Consider the following 16,751-nt stretch of genomic DNA (forward strand, 5'->3'; position numbering starts at 1 on the left):
CCCCTTAAAAAAAAAAAAAAAAAAAAAAAAATCAACTTAATTCTGTATTATCTTAAAATAAAAAAAACTAATTGATTCAATGTCCAGATGCTTACATAATTGTGCCTGGAGATGTATACCTGAGGGGTAGAGTAGCCCTGAGTTTGAGGATTTGATTTATCAGCAGCCGATGATACACAATTACATTGAAGATGTGTATCCTGTGCTGCAGCCAGAGTCTGGCTGTAGAAGGTAACATGTGGTAAGTAAGTGTTCAGGTAAGTCCTCTTACAACTCGCTGTCCGCCATGGCGCCAAGCAATGTGGGTGGAAAGTGAACACCTGGAGAGATATTTAGCCACGGTGTTTGCCACTTGCCTACTCCCTGGCTCATACCTTGACATCCACACAGATGGCGCTAAAAAGTAATAAAAACAATTCAAGTAGATATTGCTTCTTTAACTAGTTTTCAAAACAACTAAAAATTGTATTATAATTTCCTTAATGCTTAAATTGTCTTACACATGACAAGAATTCTAAAACAAAAACTTGCCATCACTTTTTATAACTGTCAGAAGGGATTTTCCTGCAATGATTTTTGTAGCTTTGTTCCTTGGAGAAAATAATCAAACATTTCTACGTTTGTTTTCCACTTCTTTAATTGAAACCATTTGTTCACTGTTGAAGATTTATGAGGTTGCCATATGCCAATTTATTTTATTTGATTTTTTTACACATCACCGACAATAAAAACAGCTGTAAGACAGTTGAACAGTAGGTCAAAGCCACCTCCTGTGAGCTCATGGTCTTTTTACTCATGAGCAAAGGATGAGCACAAGGCAGTATCTTTAACTTACTTTCTACCATGTCAGTAGGTTTATCAATGATCGTATGATCCAAGAAAACAAACGTCAAAACAGACCAAAATGTAACAACCTGTTTTTTTAAGCTTCCTCCTAGGAAGTGTTTCTGTAATACTACTGTAAGTATACTTGCTTTTTTATGTGAAAGTGACATTTAAGAGAAAAATGCAAAAACATCCCTTTTTATGGACTCAAATGTTATTGGGTTTGGCTATGTTATTTACCTGCAGATAAGACCATAATAACTAATTATTTGCTTTACGATTTTGGAACATAATCCCAGCCATGGCTTTGGATAAGAATCTATGGTAACTGTTTTAGTGACAAGATTAAAAAATTGGAGAACTTAGGGCCAGGCCTGGTTTGTGCACAATTTGCATATTTTCATGAAAAAAAATGGTGTTCTAGCTGTGTACTTATTTTCATGTAGTAACTTAACAAAAACCTTCTTAAAAAATGTTGATAATACCTCCTTTCATTCTTATAACTATCCATTGAGGCTGTTTGGGGTAAAAGTCATTGTATCAAAGTTACAGATTAAATAATTTACAGAAGAGGTTAAGTTGGAGCCAAGACAGAGCTAGAGAACGACCCTGGGGGCCATGCCAGCTCTTCTTCTCAAGGGGATTTCACTAGAAATGCAAAATCAGCAGCACAGCCACATCCAATCATCAGAGTACTCTGGGTCCCCTGCCTTGCTGAGCTGGCTGTGACTCTCCATGGACAGGCTCATCCCCATGCAGGCATCTACGGACAGCTCCTGCAACACAAGCTATTCAGAAAGATGCTATGGTTTTGTACATAGGGCTAAAGGAAATTTCTGTTTCCAGGATGCCATCTGGCCTGGCAGCCAAAGTGAGCCAGGAGAAAATGTCATTCAGGACCATTTGATTGTGCCCTCTTAGTAGGCACAGACTGTAATAATTAAAAATGGAGGTGGGGGGAGAAAAACTCTTATTTGTAATAATTTGATGGCATTTTACTTAGAAAAATATCATTTATGCTCTTTAGAGATGAACCTAAAATAATTTGCTAAAATTTAATATTCTTAAGAACTATTTCCTTAATGAAGTTAACCACTTCCTCAAGTTTGCATGACAGACCCAAGAACATACCACTGGTTGCTAGGCAAAGCCACAGGATGTCATTTAATACATCCTAATTATGTTTAGGTACACAGAGCTTTTAAATGACCATATTAAGCTGTGGTGCCATGCCATGGTGCATGTATCCAAGAAGCAGACCGTTTGGCTAAAAGGCCCTTTGGACATTAGCCGGAAATCTTATTAGCAAAGATCTGTAAGTTCACAATTGCCATCTGCTCTCAGTCTTGATTAACTCTTGAACAACAAGCCTACTGCACAAATTCTGGATGCTGCCCGTTCTATGCCCTGCAGGTCACTGAGATCAATGGCCAGAAACAGTGGATGGTGACAGTGTCCTGGATTCTATATTCTCCAACAGGGCTGTTTCCAGTGAAGTCTTCTCAGCCACGGCTGAAAATTGTTCAAGGATGGACACAGACTCTGGATTCACACAGGCAGCCTTTAGATGAAGGCTCCTCAACCTGAGTGACTTTGCCCCCAGGAGAGGTTTAACAACATCTGGGAACATTTTTGGCTGTGGGTTGAGGTAGTGGAGGGTAGATGTTGCTGGCATCTAGAGGGTAGAAGCTAGAGATGCTGATGAACATTCTGCCTTACATAGGACAGCTTCAAGGCAAAGATTGTCCCGCTAAAAATGGCTGTAGTATTGACTTTGAGAAACTCTGTTTTTAGAGGAAAGCTGATAAAAATGTAACTTCAAGTTCTATTGACTAAATATAGGTGTATTGAGGATCACGACATGATAAAATCCTGGTAAGCTTCACCCATATTTTCCGTGGCTGTCTTCTCACTTCACTTTTCACTTCTTTCCTATGTCAGCTACTCCTGGGGTTGGGGGGAGTCTGAGGGGAGACAGACAGCACTGTGAGGTGCACTGTTTGGCCTTTGGCATACTTCTCTCTCACTTTCCAATTCCCCCTCATTCTCTGTGGTTCACGGTCCAGGCTCAAGCATCACTCCTGGGCCAGCCATCTCCAGTGTCTGCTGTTTGGACTCAGGCTCTGGAGCTTATATTCTGATGGTCCTCTCACAGGTCTGTGAGGCTAATGTTGGGACTTGGTTTCTTCACCTCCCTATGAAAGGGAGTAGAAAAGTATGTATATCTCACAAACTTTTAAAGAGAATACACATGACATATCTACTTGCCTATTCTTATTATACTTATTGGCATTATTAGTACTATTGATATTGCTTCCTGGACCTAAAGAGTGAACAACTGGAAAGTGGTCTGGGAAAAAGAATAATTTGGTTCAATTTAAAATCTATGTAATTTATTGCATCTGAGACTTTCCTCACCCAGGGAGAGCTACATTTTAGGAAACAACAAAGCAAAACCCAAAGGAAACTCTCTCCCTGATGGACTTTCAATTTTTCCTCACAAGAAGAAGCAGTATTTTTAAAAGACGTTGTCATGTTTCCTTTGACCAGGCTGGGTGTTTGAAGCCTCCCTACATGTAAATCTGAGCTTTTGTAATTTCTAAAAGATCTTGATAAGTAAACAGTATGGCCAGGCCCATACATGGTATCTTCTCAATGAGAAGGTGTCTTGCACTTAGTTTGTCCAGGTTCATGTAATGGCAGGCCCTTGCCTTTCTGCTGTGCTCTTCTGCAGGACTCCAGAATGAACATGCCTCACACAGATGCTTGGGCTGCTGTCTTGCTGCCAGCCAGCTGCCTTAGTTATCTCTCTTCAGCTCTGCCTGCCATCACCTGCACGTTTATATCTGCTACTCTCACCTGGACATGCTACCTTCCTGACTCTCCAGCCAGTTTCCTCTCCATCCTGAAAGGACAGGAATCACCTTCTATCCTATTCCTGGAACAGTGTATGCATAATTCTCAGAGTAGAGCTGGTCGGGCCTAATGCAGGTTTCCAGAGTGGCCTCAACAACAAGCTGGGTGGCTTAGAAGAAAATACATTTGAGAGCTAGAAACTAGAAGTCCAAAATTAAGAACTTAGTATGGCCATGTTCCCTCTGAAGCCTCTAGGCAAGAATCGTTCCTTGCCTCTGTTTTAGCTTCTGATGCTTGCCTGTAATCCTTGGCATTCTTTGGCATATAAACACATAACTCTTAATTTCTGCCCATCATCACATGACATTTTGTCCTGTTTCTCCCTGTATATTATCTGTCATCACGTGAAATTCTCTTCTGTGTCTGTGTTCAAATGTCCCTCTTCTTATAATGACATCAGTCATCACAAATTTAGGGCCCATCCTAATCCAGTGTAACTTCACCTTAACTTGATTATATCTGTAGGACCTATTTATAAATAAGACCTATCATAGGTGGGCATGAACTTTGAGGGGACACTATTCATCCCAGTATAGGCCTCTAGGAATAGTTTTTCCCCTGAAGCCCCTTTTCTCCAAAGCACAAAGGCAGGCCTCACCTACTGGGCTCAGCACCAATACATACCGTGAGTCCAACACTCCCTTCCACACAGGGCTGCGGGCAATACTAGCACCATGGCCCAAGCCCTTCCTCACTTCTGACTTTTCCAGTACTTCTGACTTTTCCTTTTGGAGTCAGGCTTCATTGGCTCCCTCTATGCTCAAGTCTTTCAAAGGTGACTTGACACGAATGAACTCCAATCATGGAATGGCTTTAAAGGAGTCTGAAGCTCTTTGCCAATAGAACCATAGGTTGAGTGTTAGCCAGTATCACAAAGCAAAGTTCCCAGATTCCCCATTCTGACCTAGTAGACCTTCCGGCTATGTCACCCCTTTGTAGAAATCTGAGGGTTGACCATTAACTCTGCTTACTTTTCTTCCAATGTTAAAATAAGAAATTTCATCTGCTCCAAAATAGCACCAGCTTGAGTGAAGGGAGACATTGGCCAGGGGGAAGAACATATCCATAGCTCAGCAGGTAAGCCACACTCCAGGTGGTCTGCTTAACAGTCATACAATCACAGCCATGTCACTCAACCTTTTTCCATTTTTGATATTTTCGACATCAACAAGGACTATAGACAGCCTTAGTTGCTTGCTTTTCCATATTATCAAACCAAACACCTCTCTACATATCCCAGCAGCAAGTGCCAAGAGAGAAAGTCCTTTACATTGATGTGGACAAATATTAAAAAGCTTACATTTGAAAGTGTTTGTTAAACATGTGGTATGAAATAACATGAAAGAAGAGCCTATCTCCCTTGTAAGGAGGTTGGAATAGTCTTTTTCTACCCAAGGCAGGCAGAGCATGATCAGAGGAGATCCATACATGAACCAGAAAGTGAGAATCTCTGAACTTCATAGACACAGTAAAGGTCACCTCCTCTGAGAATGAAAATGTAACAATGACTAACATTATTCAGAGTCTAGCTGAGAACAGGAAAATGTCAATTCACCCTATGAAGAAAGTCATACTGGACACAATACTATGATATGCATTTTAAGCATGTGATATATTATAGAATACAAATAATGCTCGACAGAGCTCTCTTACCTCAATTCCTTCCTTGTTTAAGGCATATTCATCAAAGTTCAAAATGGCTATCTTAATCGTTCTTGGAGGGGGCAGCACTGTCAAACCAATATTAATGGCGTTACTCCTCTTGGAATCTAGAACAATTATCTCCTGCCTTTTTCCATCTGCAGCAGTTTTCTTGGTGACAAAGCAAGGAAAATAGAAGATTAATGCATCATCCTAGGTCTTTTTTGTGTTTCATTATTAATAGCAAATTCACTCCATATTTACAGATGAAAACAAATGGCCCCAGTTCAGCTCAGGGAAGGACTGGCTACCACTCAGTCCAGAGGAAAGAGATCAAGGACTAATCTCTGAGAAGCTGCCAAACTTGGGTCAGCAGTGGAACTTTGCAAGTCAGACACATTACAAAATAAAATTGATTTTCCTTCAATTGGGAAAAATGTGATATTTTGCAAGTTTTTTTTTTTTCCATAGAAGCAGTGAAAACAAAACTAAAACTTTTTAGAGCTCCTTTCTGGGCTGTGAGGTGTCATAATGTGCCTTGGTTGGCCTCCAGACTGATGGTGTGTGCCCAGAGAGGTCAGTACACATGCTGAGAAGATGGACAACAGTCCAGCACACCTAGCCTATCAGCCCCTTCAAACTGCCCCTGTCACCATCCAAATATCCTATGCCCTTTAGATCATAGCACCTCCACCTTTCCTGCTATACTGAGATGTAGGTACAGCTGTCTACTGGATGGGAGGAAGGAATGAGGAATGAGGGGCAGGCAGGCACAAGGCCACAGATAGGAACAGGCAACAAGAGTCATCCTGACATCCACATTGAGCCCTTGGGTGTATGGTTTCCCTGCTGCCGTAAGTAACCCTCAGAGTCAGGCACTAGGCTTCCCTCATCCTTGTAGCCTCCTAGGGCTATCACACGGTCAAAACTCAGTAAGTGCGTGCTATAGACTGAATGTCTGTATTCCTCTCATGTTTAAGGGTTGAAGCCCTAATTCCCATTGTGATGGTAATGGGTCTAGAAGGGTTTTTCCAGAATATTAAGTTTAGTTGAGGTTCTAAGGGTAGTGTTTTCTTGGTGGAATTAGAGTCCTTAGAAGAGACCAGAGAGCCAGCTCTCTCCCTCTACTACACAGCAAGAAGGTAGCCATGTGAAAGCCAGGAAGAAGGTCCTCATAAGGCACCAAATCAGCCAGCACATTTATCTTAGAATTCTTAGCCTCCAGAAGCATAAAAAATATTTTGTTGTTTAAGCCACCAAATCTGTGGTATTTCAGTAAGGCAGCCCCAGCAACACAGACTATGAGGTATTGAGTCAACACTTGTGACCACCAAGACCTGTGACCAAAACCCTCCTACCCCACCATCTTCTCCTTCAGCTCTCAAGCGTTAAGAGGAGGGGTTGCAGTGGGGGTGGGGGACAAGTGGGAGGAGATCTGGTCCAACAAGCTCCCTGCCCTTGCTCAGGTTTCTCTTGAGCTAAACACAGCTGGGAAGATGACTGTTTTGATTTGTGCCTAAGGTAACAAAGATGAGTAAGGTGGAGTTGCTCCCCTGTGGGAAAAGACACATTTAGCAGGGTGACAGGTTTCTGGGGAAGGGGATTCAATGGCAAGGCAACTGTAACACCTGGTGGTGAAGTGGGTCAGGGTCTGCAAGAGCTGACACTGAGATGGGCCTACAGAGTATGTGGGATATGGCCTGCAGCCTGAGGGAAGCTCAGGAGATAAGCAGAGGCTTTGCCTAGGCTCTTGGGAACTGGCAGGAATGATGCTGTAGTTTTGATGGGGTCCCGTCTCAAAAGACCACACAAGCCTGCCAAGGGGCTACAGCCAAACTCAGCAGACAGGACCCCACTCGCCACCTGGTCTCACTTCTCCTTTGTAGCAGGAACCTGATGGGGCTTGGGAGCAGCTGAGCCTTCTGGAGACTGGGTTAACACTAGACACAGGGACCATCAGGGAAAAATGGACAGAAGTCCTACTGAAGTCTTCCTGGGCCTCCGGATTTAATTGCTAAAATTCTATTTTAGATCCGTAAGTATGCATTTGGGAATAAACTCATTGTTTTTTCCATGAAGAAAACAACTGAAAGCATCCCAGCTGTTTTGGAGCCTGGTGGCCAGGAGGGGCAATGCCTGTAGGTGTGGTCATCAGCTTTGAACAGTGGCTGTCAGGGACATGTGGCATAGATGTAGCCCTGCTCTGCAGGGCAGGCTTTGCCCTCTGTATATTTAATCAAATAAACTAAGAAGTGCTCCTGAAAATTATTAATTTAGCTTTCAAATCTAATTTAAAGTAGTATGTTTTATGCAGAATACTGAGAAGAAATAAGAAAGGTTTGACAGAATGCTAAATATAGGCACAAGCCCTGAAGAGGGATGTTAGAAACTGCAGTGCCCATGCTGGGGCTCAGCAGGGTACCTACCCTCATTATTGGCTCTCCTCTCATCACCACCAGGACCCCAATTATTTTCAGTAGGCTGGCAATGAATCAGATTAAGAAATTACCTTACTAGACCCTTTCTACCTAAAACTAGTGCTGTACCTTAGTTCTAGTTTTCACCTTCTTGACTAAAAAGGAACAGACATTCTGCCCTCCTTATTCCTGCTGAGAGTGTGGACATGAGGTCTGAAGGTGTAGCTGCAGACATCTTGTGAGCATAAAGAATGGCAGCAAGGGTTCTCTGGGAATTGTCAGCCCCTAGCCTCTCACTCACGCAGTTCTTGTCACTCTAGGAGCCTGGAGAGCTGCCTAGACAGGCCAGACAGCCCAGCTGGAGCCTTTGTGCGGAAGAGAAAAAGAAGCTCCCTCTGGGAGACAGAGACTCATGACTAACAGCTGCCCACAAACAGCTTGGGAGAAGTGCCACTCAGATTTCAGCCTCTTCCCTGGCAGCTTCCCTGGCACCATTTGTAGCAAACAACCTGCACAGACCGACATGGTGACTTAACCTGACATGCCCTGGTCCCTTCCTTAATAGAACTCAATTCAGTCAGTGATGGACATTCCCATACACTCCCCTGTAAGCCAGGGAGGAGCAGCCATTGAGCAAGGCGAGACACTAGGAAAGCTGTCCCCACAGACAACTGTACACCTTTCAAAGCACTTCTATACACAGCATGAAGAAAAAATAAAAATTAAATGTCTACAAATGAATTAGTCAATCTCCAGATTTTAGCCAAGAGGTGTTATAAGTGCCTTTTTTTTTTTGGTACCAGGGATTAAATTCAGGACCCTGCACTTGTGAGGCAGGCAGCAGAACCACTGAGTTAAACCCCCAGTCTTTAAGTGCCATTCTTGATAATTTAAGCAAATCTCCACCTGATGCTACGAATACTTGAGTATGTTGTCATCAGCTCTCCCTAAGATGTGGGAGTGGGTCTTCTGGAACTGTCCAGCCATCTCTGTCCCTCCCACAATAACCTAGAGTGGTACCTGCAAGAGCAAGAGAGAGCTCTCTGTACCTGGGTGCAAAAGTCCCCGTCCAAAGATGAGTACTTATCAGTTCTGATCCATTTCCGTTGTCCTTCAGGATCAAGGCCCCACATCAGTTCTAATAAACTTCACTGGGGCCTCACACAGCTCCATGGCAATGCAAGTACTGTGTACCCTTGTTTCACGAGGCCTCTCATGCTCACTCCTCCTCCTCCATTCTTGTCACCTCCACCCAGAGCCAACTCTCCACCAACCAGGCTATCACAGCAGCCACCATCAGCCTCCTGCTTCCTAACTCTTTTCCTCCCCAATCCATTTATCCCAAACTTGCTGAAAGTCTTTCTCAGACACCTTCTCCTTATCGTACTTCTTTGACTGGAAGACATGGTAACTGTCCATGATTTACAATTATAGAAAATTAGGAATTTGGTCAATTATAGGATCAGGTTATAAAGCAAGGGTCAGAGAAAGAAGAGCAGCCCTTGTGAAGCTGGTCAGGAAATGTGCATGGCCCTCTGAAGGCATGTAGCACATGAGATGTGATGGGAAAGAGATAGAACCAGGGTTGGAAAGAAGGGAGGAGGCAAGACAGCTTACATGTAAGAACTAAAAAAAATCATTTGCATTTAAATTGGAGCCCAGAGACCAGACACAAGTCATGAAACAACAGCCAAACTAGGAAAAAAAATCAAGAATCTCTTGAAATATCAATTCAAAGCAGGGCTTACTTAAAAAAAAAATGATGAAGTGTTCTTGAAAGTGTTGAGAGGACTTGGATAAATGAGAAATGTCATGTTCTTGGGTAGGAAATCTTTTCAGTACTGCAAAGTGAACCCAGGGCCTTTGCACTGAGCTACATCCCTGGCCCCCTTCATTTGAAAAAAAAAATTGAGAGAGGGTCTCATTTACTCATTAACTTGCCCAGGCTGGTCTTGAACTTGTGATCCTCTAGCCTCAGCCTCCCAGAATGTTGGAATTACAGGCAAAGTGCTATCATACTGGGCTCTTAGGAAGCCTTAATTTGTAAATATGCCAGAAAGCTATTATTTAACATATGTATTTAAAATAATTCTATCAAAATTTCAATAAGGCTTGCTTTTGGAATTAGAAAAATATGACTTAAAGTTAATATGAAAGTTTATAGGTATTTCAAACGTCAACAATATTCTTAAAAAGTTAAGACAAGCCAATATGGTGGGTGAACATTGTGACAGAGTGAACTGACTGAGATCTGAGATCTTCTTTTATAGGAAGAGAAAAGACTCGGGGAGAGAAGTAGGAACACAGGCTCATGCAGGAACAGCTGAGGAGGTGTATGGTGTCACCCTCAGGACTCCCTCGCTGAGTGGGGTACATTGCCATCTCTGATGACTGTGGTCTTGAGACATTATCAAGTGATTGTCTAGAACCCCAAAGCCTGAACAGAAGAGGAAAAGAAGTTCAGTTTTCCAATAGTCTCTTTGTGAGTGACTGTGTATCTTGCCATATTTACTGACTCTTTTTGCTATCAAACAGATATTTCCTTTCAGGTGCATAATCCTCAAAGGAGAACATTTCCATGGGTGCTGTCAAAAAATGCTTATATATGGAAGGCCAGGAAGCCTTTGATATCCTTTGGTCAACTCTAGGGCAACAGAAAGTTAGGATCTCTGTCTCTATTGGAAAAAAGGTCATTTGGCCAAATCTCTGCCCTCTTCCTCACAAGTTCCAAGAACTGTGAAGGAGGGACAGATACTGGAAGGAGGTATCTGTGGGCCCAGGATCCAGGCATCAGTTGTTAGACTAGGGGGATGGCTGGATGTGAAAACAAGAACTACAAGAACTATGTCTGGGGCAGGGGGTTAGTACAAGGGTGGGTGTGAAGCAGTGTGGGGAAAATCTCTGAGGTTCTCTCTCTCTCTCTCTCTCTCTCTCTCTCTCTCTCCCTCTCTCTCTCTCTCTCCCAACATGCTATTTTCCCAAATAAGTCCAGAAGTGTTCACGGATAAGGGGAACTTGCTTCTTTAAGGAGGGAGGGGTATCCTGGGAAGAGGCCAGGCTCTGTTTTAGTTCCAGAAGGCCTAGCTAAACTGAACTCTTATAGCAGAGCTCCTCCTTCAAAGCTGTGCCAATCAGGGGGCCTCCAATATGCCCATAGTGGCCTTTCCACACCAGAGCAAAACCATCTCTGGAGAAATGCTTCAAGCTTGGATGCCATGTAGGGCTTTTATTGTTTTTGTTTTTGACTTGGCCAAGGGCACCACAGGAAAAGGGGGGCAGGGCGCGAACAGCCAAGACATATGAGAGACAGAGCTTACCCTGTCTCACTCAGAGCAGGGGACTCTTAGAAAGGAGGATCAGTAGAGGGATGGGGCTTTAGCTCAGTGGTTCTGCTGCCTGCCTTGCAAGGGCAAGGACCAGAGTTCGGACGGGAATTGGATTCCCAGTACCAAAAAGAAAAAATAAAAAAAGGAGGAGCAGGAGAGAAGTGATTAAGGCAACTTAGTTTCTTCCTCACAAGATGCCCAAGATAAGGGTCCAGTTTGGAGAAAGAAAGAGGTGACTCCTTCTACAGAGGAGCATCCAATAGACAGCAACAAAGGCTTAAAAGAGGTACAGGACTTCTGGGAAGCACAGGGGAAGAAGCTAACCTAAGTAGTGACTGCTAAGTAGCAAGGCTTAGGGAAAAGGATGCGACCATGCTCTGCAGCCCACATTCACCTGGTGGGTGGCTAGCTGGGATAGAGATCCAGTGTCAAATCAATTTCTGAATGCTAAGAGATAAGATCCTGCAATCTAGCCACTCCACAGCACAGAGAATCATACAGAGTAATATAACTATTTTCTAGAACAGCTAAGCCATGGACTTAGGTCCAGTTGGAGGTAACAGTACAGAGCCACAGGGTCTGCCCAAAGAGTTGGGAAACACTAACCTTGGTGCAGCGATAGCTGACAAAATGCCTCGTGGAGAGATGTACAACTTGAGGTTTTTGGGTAGAATAAATTATTGTCTCTAAGAATAAATATTTTAGAATCTGAAAGTAATGACTCAAACGTGATTCTACGTAGTTATTGGGAGGAGGTGTGGTCACCATGCAAGAGTGGCCACAACCTGATTACAGTCAACATCCAAAGGATAGGAAAAGATCTTACTTTTCCTTTGAAATCATTCAATTTTGGAAAAGAAAAGGTTAAGGAGTCAAGCATCAATCAGAAAAAGGTGGGGAGGCAAATTGAAGCAGTACAAAATAGGCATTAAATTTAAGGTTCCCTGAAATGCTGATACAATCACTCTGAATTTTTAGAGTTATTTTGCTAGTAGCAGAGAATGTAATATTTAAGAAGTGAATATTCAACACATAGAACTCATCGCTCCACAAAGTGCTGTGACTAAAAACAGAAGCTACACTAAGGACAAGAGTTATTTAGAGAACTCCGGGTCGGGGAGAATACCACGAAGTTTGAGAGTGCTTCCATGAAAGGAGACCAACCTCTGCTCACACTTCTCAGCATCTAGGTCAGAGACCCTGGGCCTGGCTCAGCACAGCAGAAGTTCTAGAAATGGCAAATCCTTCCTCCTAACTCTCTGCTCACTGCCAAGACTGATGCCACAGGATATTTTCAAAGCTTCCTAGTGAGAAAGTGACAGTTACAAGGAGGCACTGACATCACAAGGATGAGATGACAGTGGAATTTTCCTGAAGTCTTACAATAAGGGAGATAGCAAGATACACATTAAATTAAAAAGCAAAGGCAAAACCAAAACAAAACACAAGAGACCAAAAACTAAGCCTAAATAAAGGCTGAAAAACCATTAGGAATAACATTTCTTGCCAGAATAAACTTGTCATTTTAAGCAAAGAAACAATGCATCAGTTTCCCATATTACCTTTTGAGCTCTTGATGGCAGATGCCAGTGGTGAGTCACACAGTCGGTGTTAATTTATCTACCACTTTAACAAGAAGGCTTAGGTGAGACTTACGACTGATGCTGGCACAACAGGCAAAAATGTTGTGTTTGGAATTTGTAGGCATAATTTAAGTTTTCTGAGTTTGATGTTAAATAAAAGAGCATATTCCCTTTGTCCCAAACTTGAATTTAGGGTGGTGAGTTCTGTTCTCTTTTCAGGAAAATAAATCAGGTCAAGGACATCAACATTAAAGGGGGTGGTAGGGGAGGGTTGCTCCTTTGGTGGCTCCAATGGCTCCATTGCCATTTTAAATCAATGATTTACCACCTTGATTGTATTTTAGAGTCCCTGATGTGCTTTCAAAATAACCCAGATTGAGACTTATCCCTTGACCAATTAAATCATCACCCCAAAATTTTCTTAAAAAGTCACTATGAATAATTGTTAATATAGTCTGAAACTTTGGGGTTAAAAAACACAAATTTCTTCAAATCTCCTCTGGAATTCCCTCACCATGATAAACCTAATTAACACAAGAGAAGAAGACAGTATCAGGTTTGTAAAAGGGAAGTGAAATCCACCCTTTTTTCTGGTCTCCTGTTCCACTCCATGCTTGTCTCTGTCTGGTGGTGACTTAGACAAAGAAGATGCCTTCAGGAGGTGTGAGGATTTGCTGGTTCTGAACAGACAAAGAGAAATAAAGCTATTTCCTCGTACTCCTCAGGAGAGTGTCTAGTCCAGAACCTCTTAAGGCTTTCTGTCCTGACATTTTTCTCTGGAAGCACTTTAAGTTTATGTGAGTCATCACATATCAGATCATCAGCAGAAACATCATATGATGAAATACATCTAGTACAGGATTTTTCTCTTTCTCCACACAACACAATGAAAATCATCTTACCCAAAAGCTATAAAATTTCCTGCTGAGAGAGAAATATAGACCCTATTTCTGAAACTATTTAAAATGGAAACCAAAAAGCACATCTTTTTGTTCTTGTCATGTTCATTAAGTGGCCACTCCAGTCTTGGATCTGGCTGATGAATTTTTGTTTGAGGGTAACTTAGATGGTGACGGCCATGCCCTACAACCCTAGTACGATGCCAGTTTTCAAATGGAAACTAAAATCAATTCCTGTTCTTTTGTGCAGCCTTATGAAGTTTATTTCATTGTTGTTGCAGTCTATTGCGATTAATGAAAGAACTTCTCATGAGCCAGAATTTGGAAGTGGCTGTTAATAGTTGTTTTATGAAAATCACAGCCAATGATCAGAAACAGAAATGCAGTCGGTTATAACTAAATACAAAATAGATTCACCTCTTCAACGTGATATGTTTTAACTCTTAACTTGCACTTTAACTTTTGTAACATTTTGTAACTTAGCTCCTGCTTATATTTCCCATTCCAAAAATCAAGGCAAGGGATCCCACATCTTATTGTAGAACCCTCTGGAATTGGTTTGGTGAACTTTTCAATATGCTGTCCCTCAGATCCTTGAGGGACTGGTTAAAGAGCCCTGAGGATAGTCAAGATTCTTAAACAAAATGGCAAAGTATCTGCAGGTAACTTGTGCACATCCTCCTGTATACTTTAAATCATCTCTAGATTACTTACAATACCTAATACAATATAAATGCTATGTACAGCTATATTGTTTAGAGAAAAAAATCTGTACAGGTTCAGTATAGATGCAATTCCATCTGCGGTTGATAGAATCTGTAGAAGCAGAATCCACTTTGTATAATTAGGCAAATATTTATCCATCAGCTAGGTATTCAACTCTTTTAAGAAATAGCTACCTACTTCAAAGTTCAATGAAACTTTGGGCTATGGAGAGGGCAGAAGTCAAAATTGTATCACCAACCAAATCACTAACCAAATCATAGTGGAACCAAATAAGAGGGAGGCAAGTGAACCATTCATTTTTATCATCTTGAGGACACTTAATCTTGCTGTTTCCTTTGTAAAAAGGAAGTTAGTAGTGCTTTCATTGCCAACCTATTACTCCTTTTCATTCCTCTCAATGCTGAGTCAAGAGCAGCCTCTTCCCGGCAACTTTCAAAGGCAATGGGCAAACACAAGAAGCTCAGAGCACAACCAGCCAAGTGAGTGCAGGAGGGGTGGAGAAGAAGGCCAGCCAATTGGATTAGTGGGTCAGGGAGTGGTGTCAGCAAAACAGGTTCTGGGTAAGTCTTGGAAAACATAGAATGCTGTTTTAGATTGTAGGTAACTCTTGGAAAACACAAAATACTGTCTAACTCCTGGTTGTTCACTTCCTACATGCCAGGAAGAATGTAGGAACTGGAAGGGGCATGTCGTGGGCTTGGCACCACATGGTACCAGTCTGAAAAAATCAGGATTTGGGCATACCAAGAGTAGGGGCCCAGGACCACATTCCTAGGAGCTATTTTCTAGACAAGACAAAAGCCGGATTCACTTTCAAGTGAAGAACAGGACTAACTGGGCTTCATTTTATTATACTAGCTCTTGGCAGTTTGGATTTACAAATGAGAATGCTTTAATTCTGACTTGACAAAGTCCTTAAGGCTCTAAATGATTTAGATTCACATTCCTGTTGGGACTGGGCAGAAATAAACACTGGGGTAAAGGCCAGTGAGCATGGAGAGGAAAGTAGTTTTAAAAAGTAGATGTGGATTTTAAAAGAAACATGACCAATTATAGCTCCCCTAACTGACCCTTCAGCATCACACAGCAACGACAGGCACTACCTTTTGAAAAGGTTACTCTCGTCCTCAGGATGCTAAACAGTATTAGATTCAGAATTGGTCCTTACTATCAGTTCAGGAAGCCTGATTCAGATAGCTTTCTTTATGCACACACCAAAAGATTGACAGATGAAGCAACACATAGGGTTAGACTTGACCCATGACAATAAGCTCTTTCATGTTTACATCACCTCATACCCCCAGTATCTGAGATGCTTTAAATGGAATATACCCTAAATCAAAAGGGCTTAAAAATTGCTTAAGATATGCAAAAGAGGCATGACTAATGCATTGAATCATGAAAAATACAATCAGAGTACTTCACAATTTCTGCATCAGTGTTCGTGTACCATTACTTTCCATTTGATGTCCAATGATTTCATGTGCTTTCTATGTAAAAAAAAAAAGTGGGTGCAACATCTCTGTTAGCCATGCCTACAGGTTCTCTTATGAAAAATAACCTAGATGGATATGTAATATTTATGGGATGCTAAATATACGACTATTAGGAAACATCTAGATAGTTTCGGTGTGCTGCTGGCTCAGGAGAGTATTCAGAGAAATATTCCTTGAATGACTGCCTTTGCAAAAGCATTGAGCTTAAAGTTCAAATAGCTGAAGTTCCATGTATTACCATCACCATATCCCTGATGGTAAGATTAAATAAACAGACCTTCTGAGTTTGGTAAGTTGGCAAGTTCACCTTTATCTAGTTAATGCCAGGCTGTGCTATGGACAAACTTTCTGTCTCTTCCTCAGGGTTGTCTGGGTCTTTGAAGGCTACTTTGCATATCAGTAAACTGGTATCTCATTATGTGGCTTACACCCATCATGTGAAGCAGGAAAACTATCCTTAAGACAACATTGTTATAGCAATGGCTTTGTACCAAATAGCCAAAACAACATGAAGGGTATTTTATAGTGAATACATCTCTTCAGCCCTACCCCACTGAAAATCAAGAAAAATGCAGGAGCCCAGCAGTACCTTTGTGACAGACAGTTCCTTGGATTTAGACTCAAACAGGTGCTCCAGTCTGGAAGTGTCCACCTTAATGGGTTCCAGTTTTGACCACAGGAATTCTCGGCAACGGCGGTTGTTCTTACACGGCCACTCAAAAGGCCGGACTTCATTCCAGAACAGACGGATAGTCTTCTTTTTCTTAGTGAACGTGGGCTGACCCCTGGGTACCTGGGACCACCCTAAGCCCTGAGGAGCGCTGAATGCTGGAGGAGGAGGAGCCAATAAATTACCAGGGACAGGAGGGGGAGGCACGCTGTCCAACAGGGGTGGAGGGGGTGGGGGTGCCAAACTCAGAAA

The 16,751-nt window shown here is 42.2% G+C and overlaps 1 protein-coding gene across 1 annotated transcript in view; it reads right to left on the minus strand.

The window, feature by feature from the left end:
* Fhod3 (formin homology 2 domain containing 3) overlaps positions 1–16,751 on the minus strand; it is a 433,804-nt gene that overhangs the window by 39,255 nt on the left and 377,798 nt on the right. Inside the window, exons 20-21 of the mRNA XM_010638036.2 lie at positions 16,419–16,738; positions 5,395–5,553 (exon numbers count right to left, since the gene is read on the minus strand). Of these exons, the coding sequence (XP_010636338.1) occupies positions 5,395–5,553; positions 16,419–16,738 (479 nt within the window). The remainder of the gene's footprint in view (positions 1–5,394; positions 5,554–16,418; positions 16,739–16,751) is intronic.

This window comes from Fukomys damarensis, unplaced genomic scaffold, assembly GCF_012274545.1.
Source record: "Fukomys damarensis isolate Sample0158 unplaced genomic scaffold, DMR_v1.0_HiC HiC_scaffold_30, whole genome shotgun sequence".
In the NCBI taxonomy this organism is placed as follows: domain Eukaryota; kingdom Metazoa; phylum Chordata; class Mammalia; order Rodentia; family Bathyergidae; genus Fukomys; species Fukomys damarensis.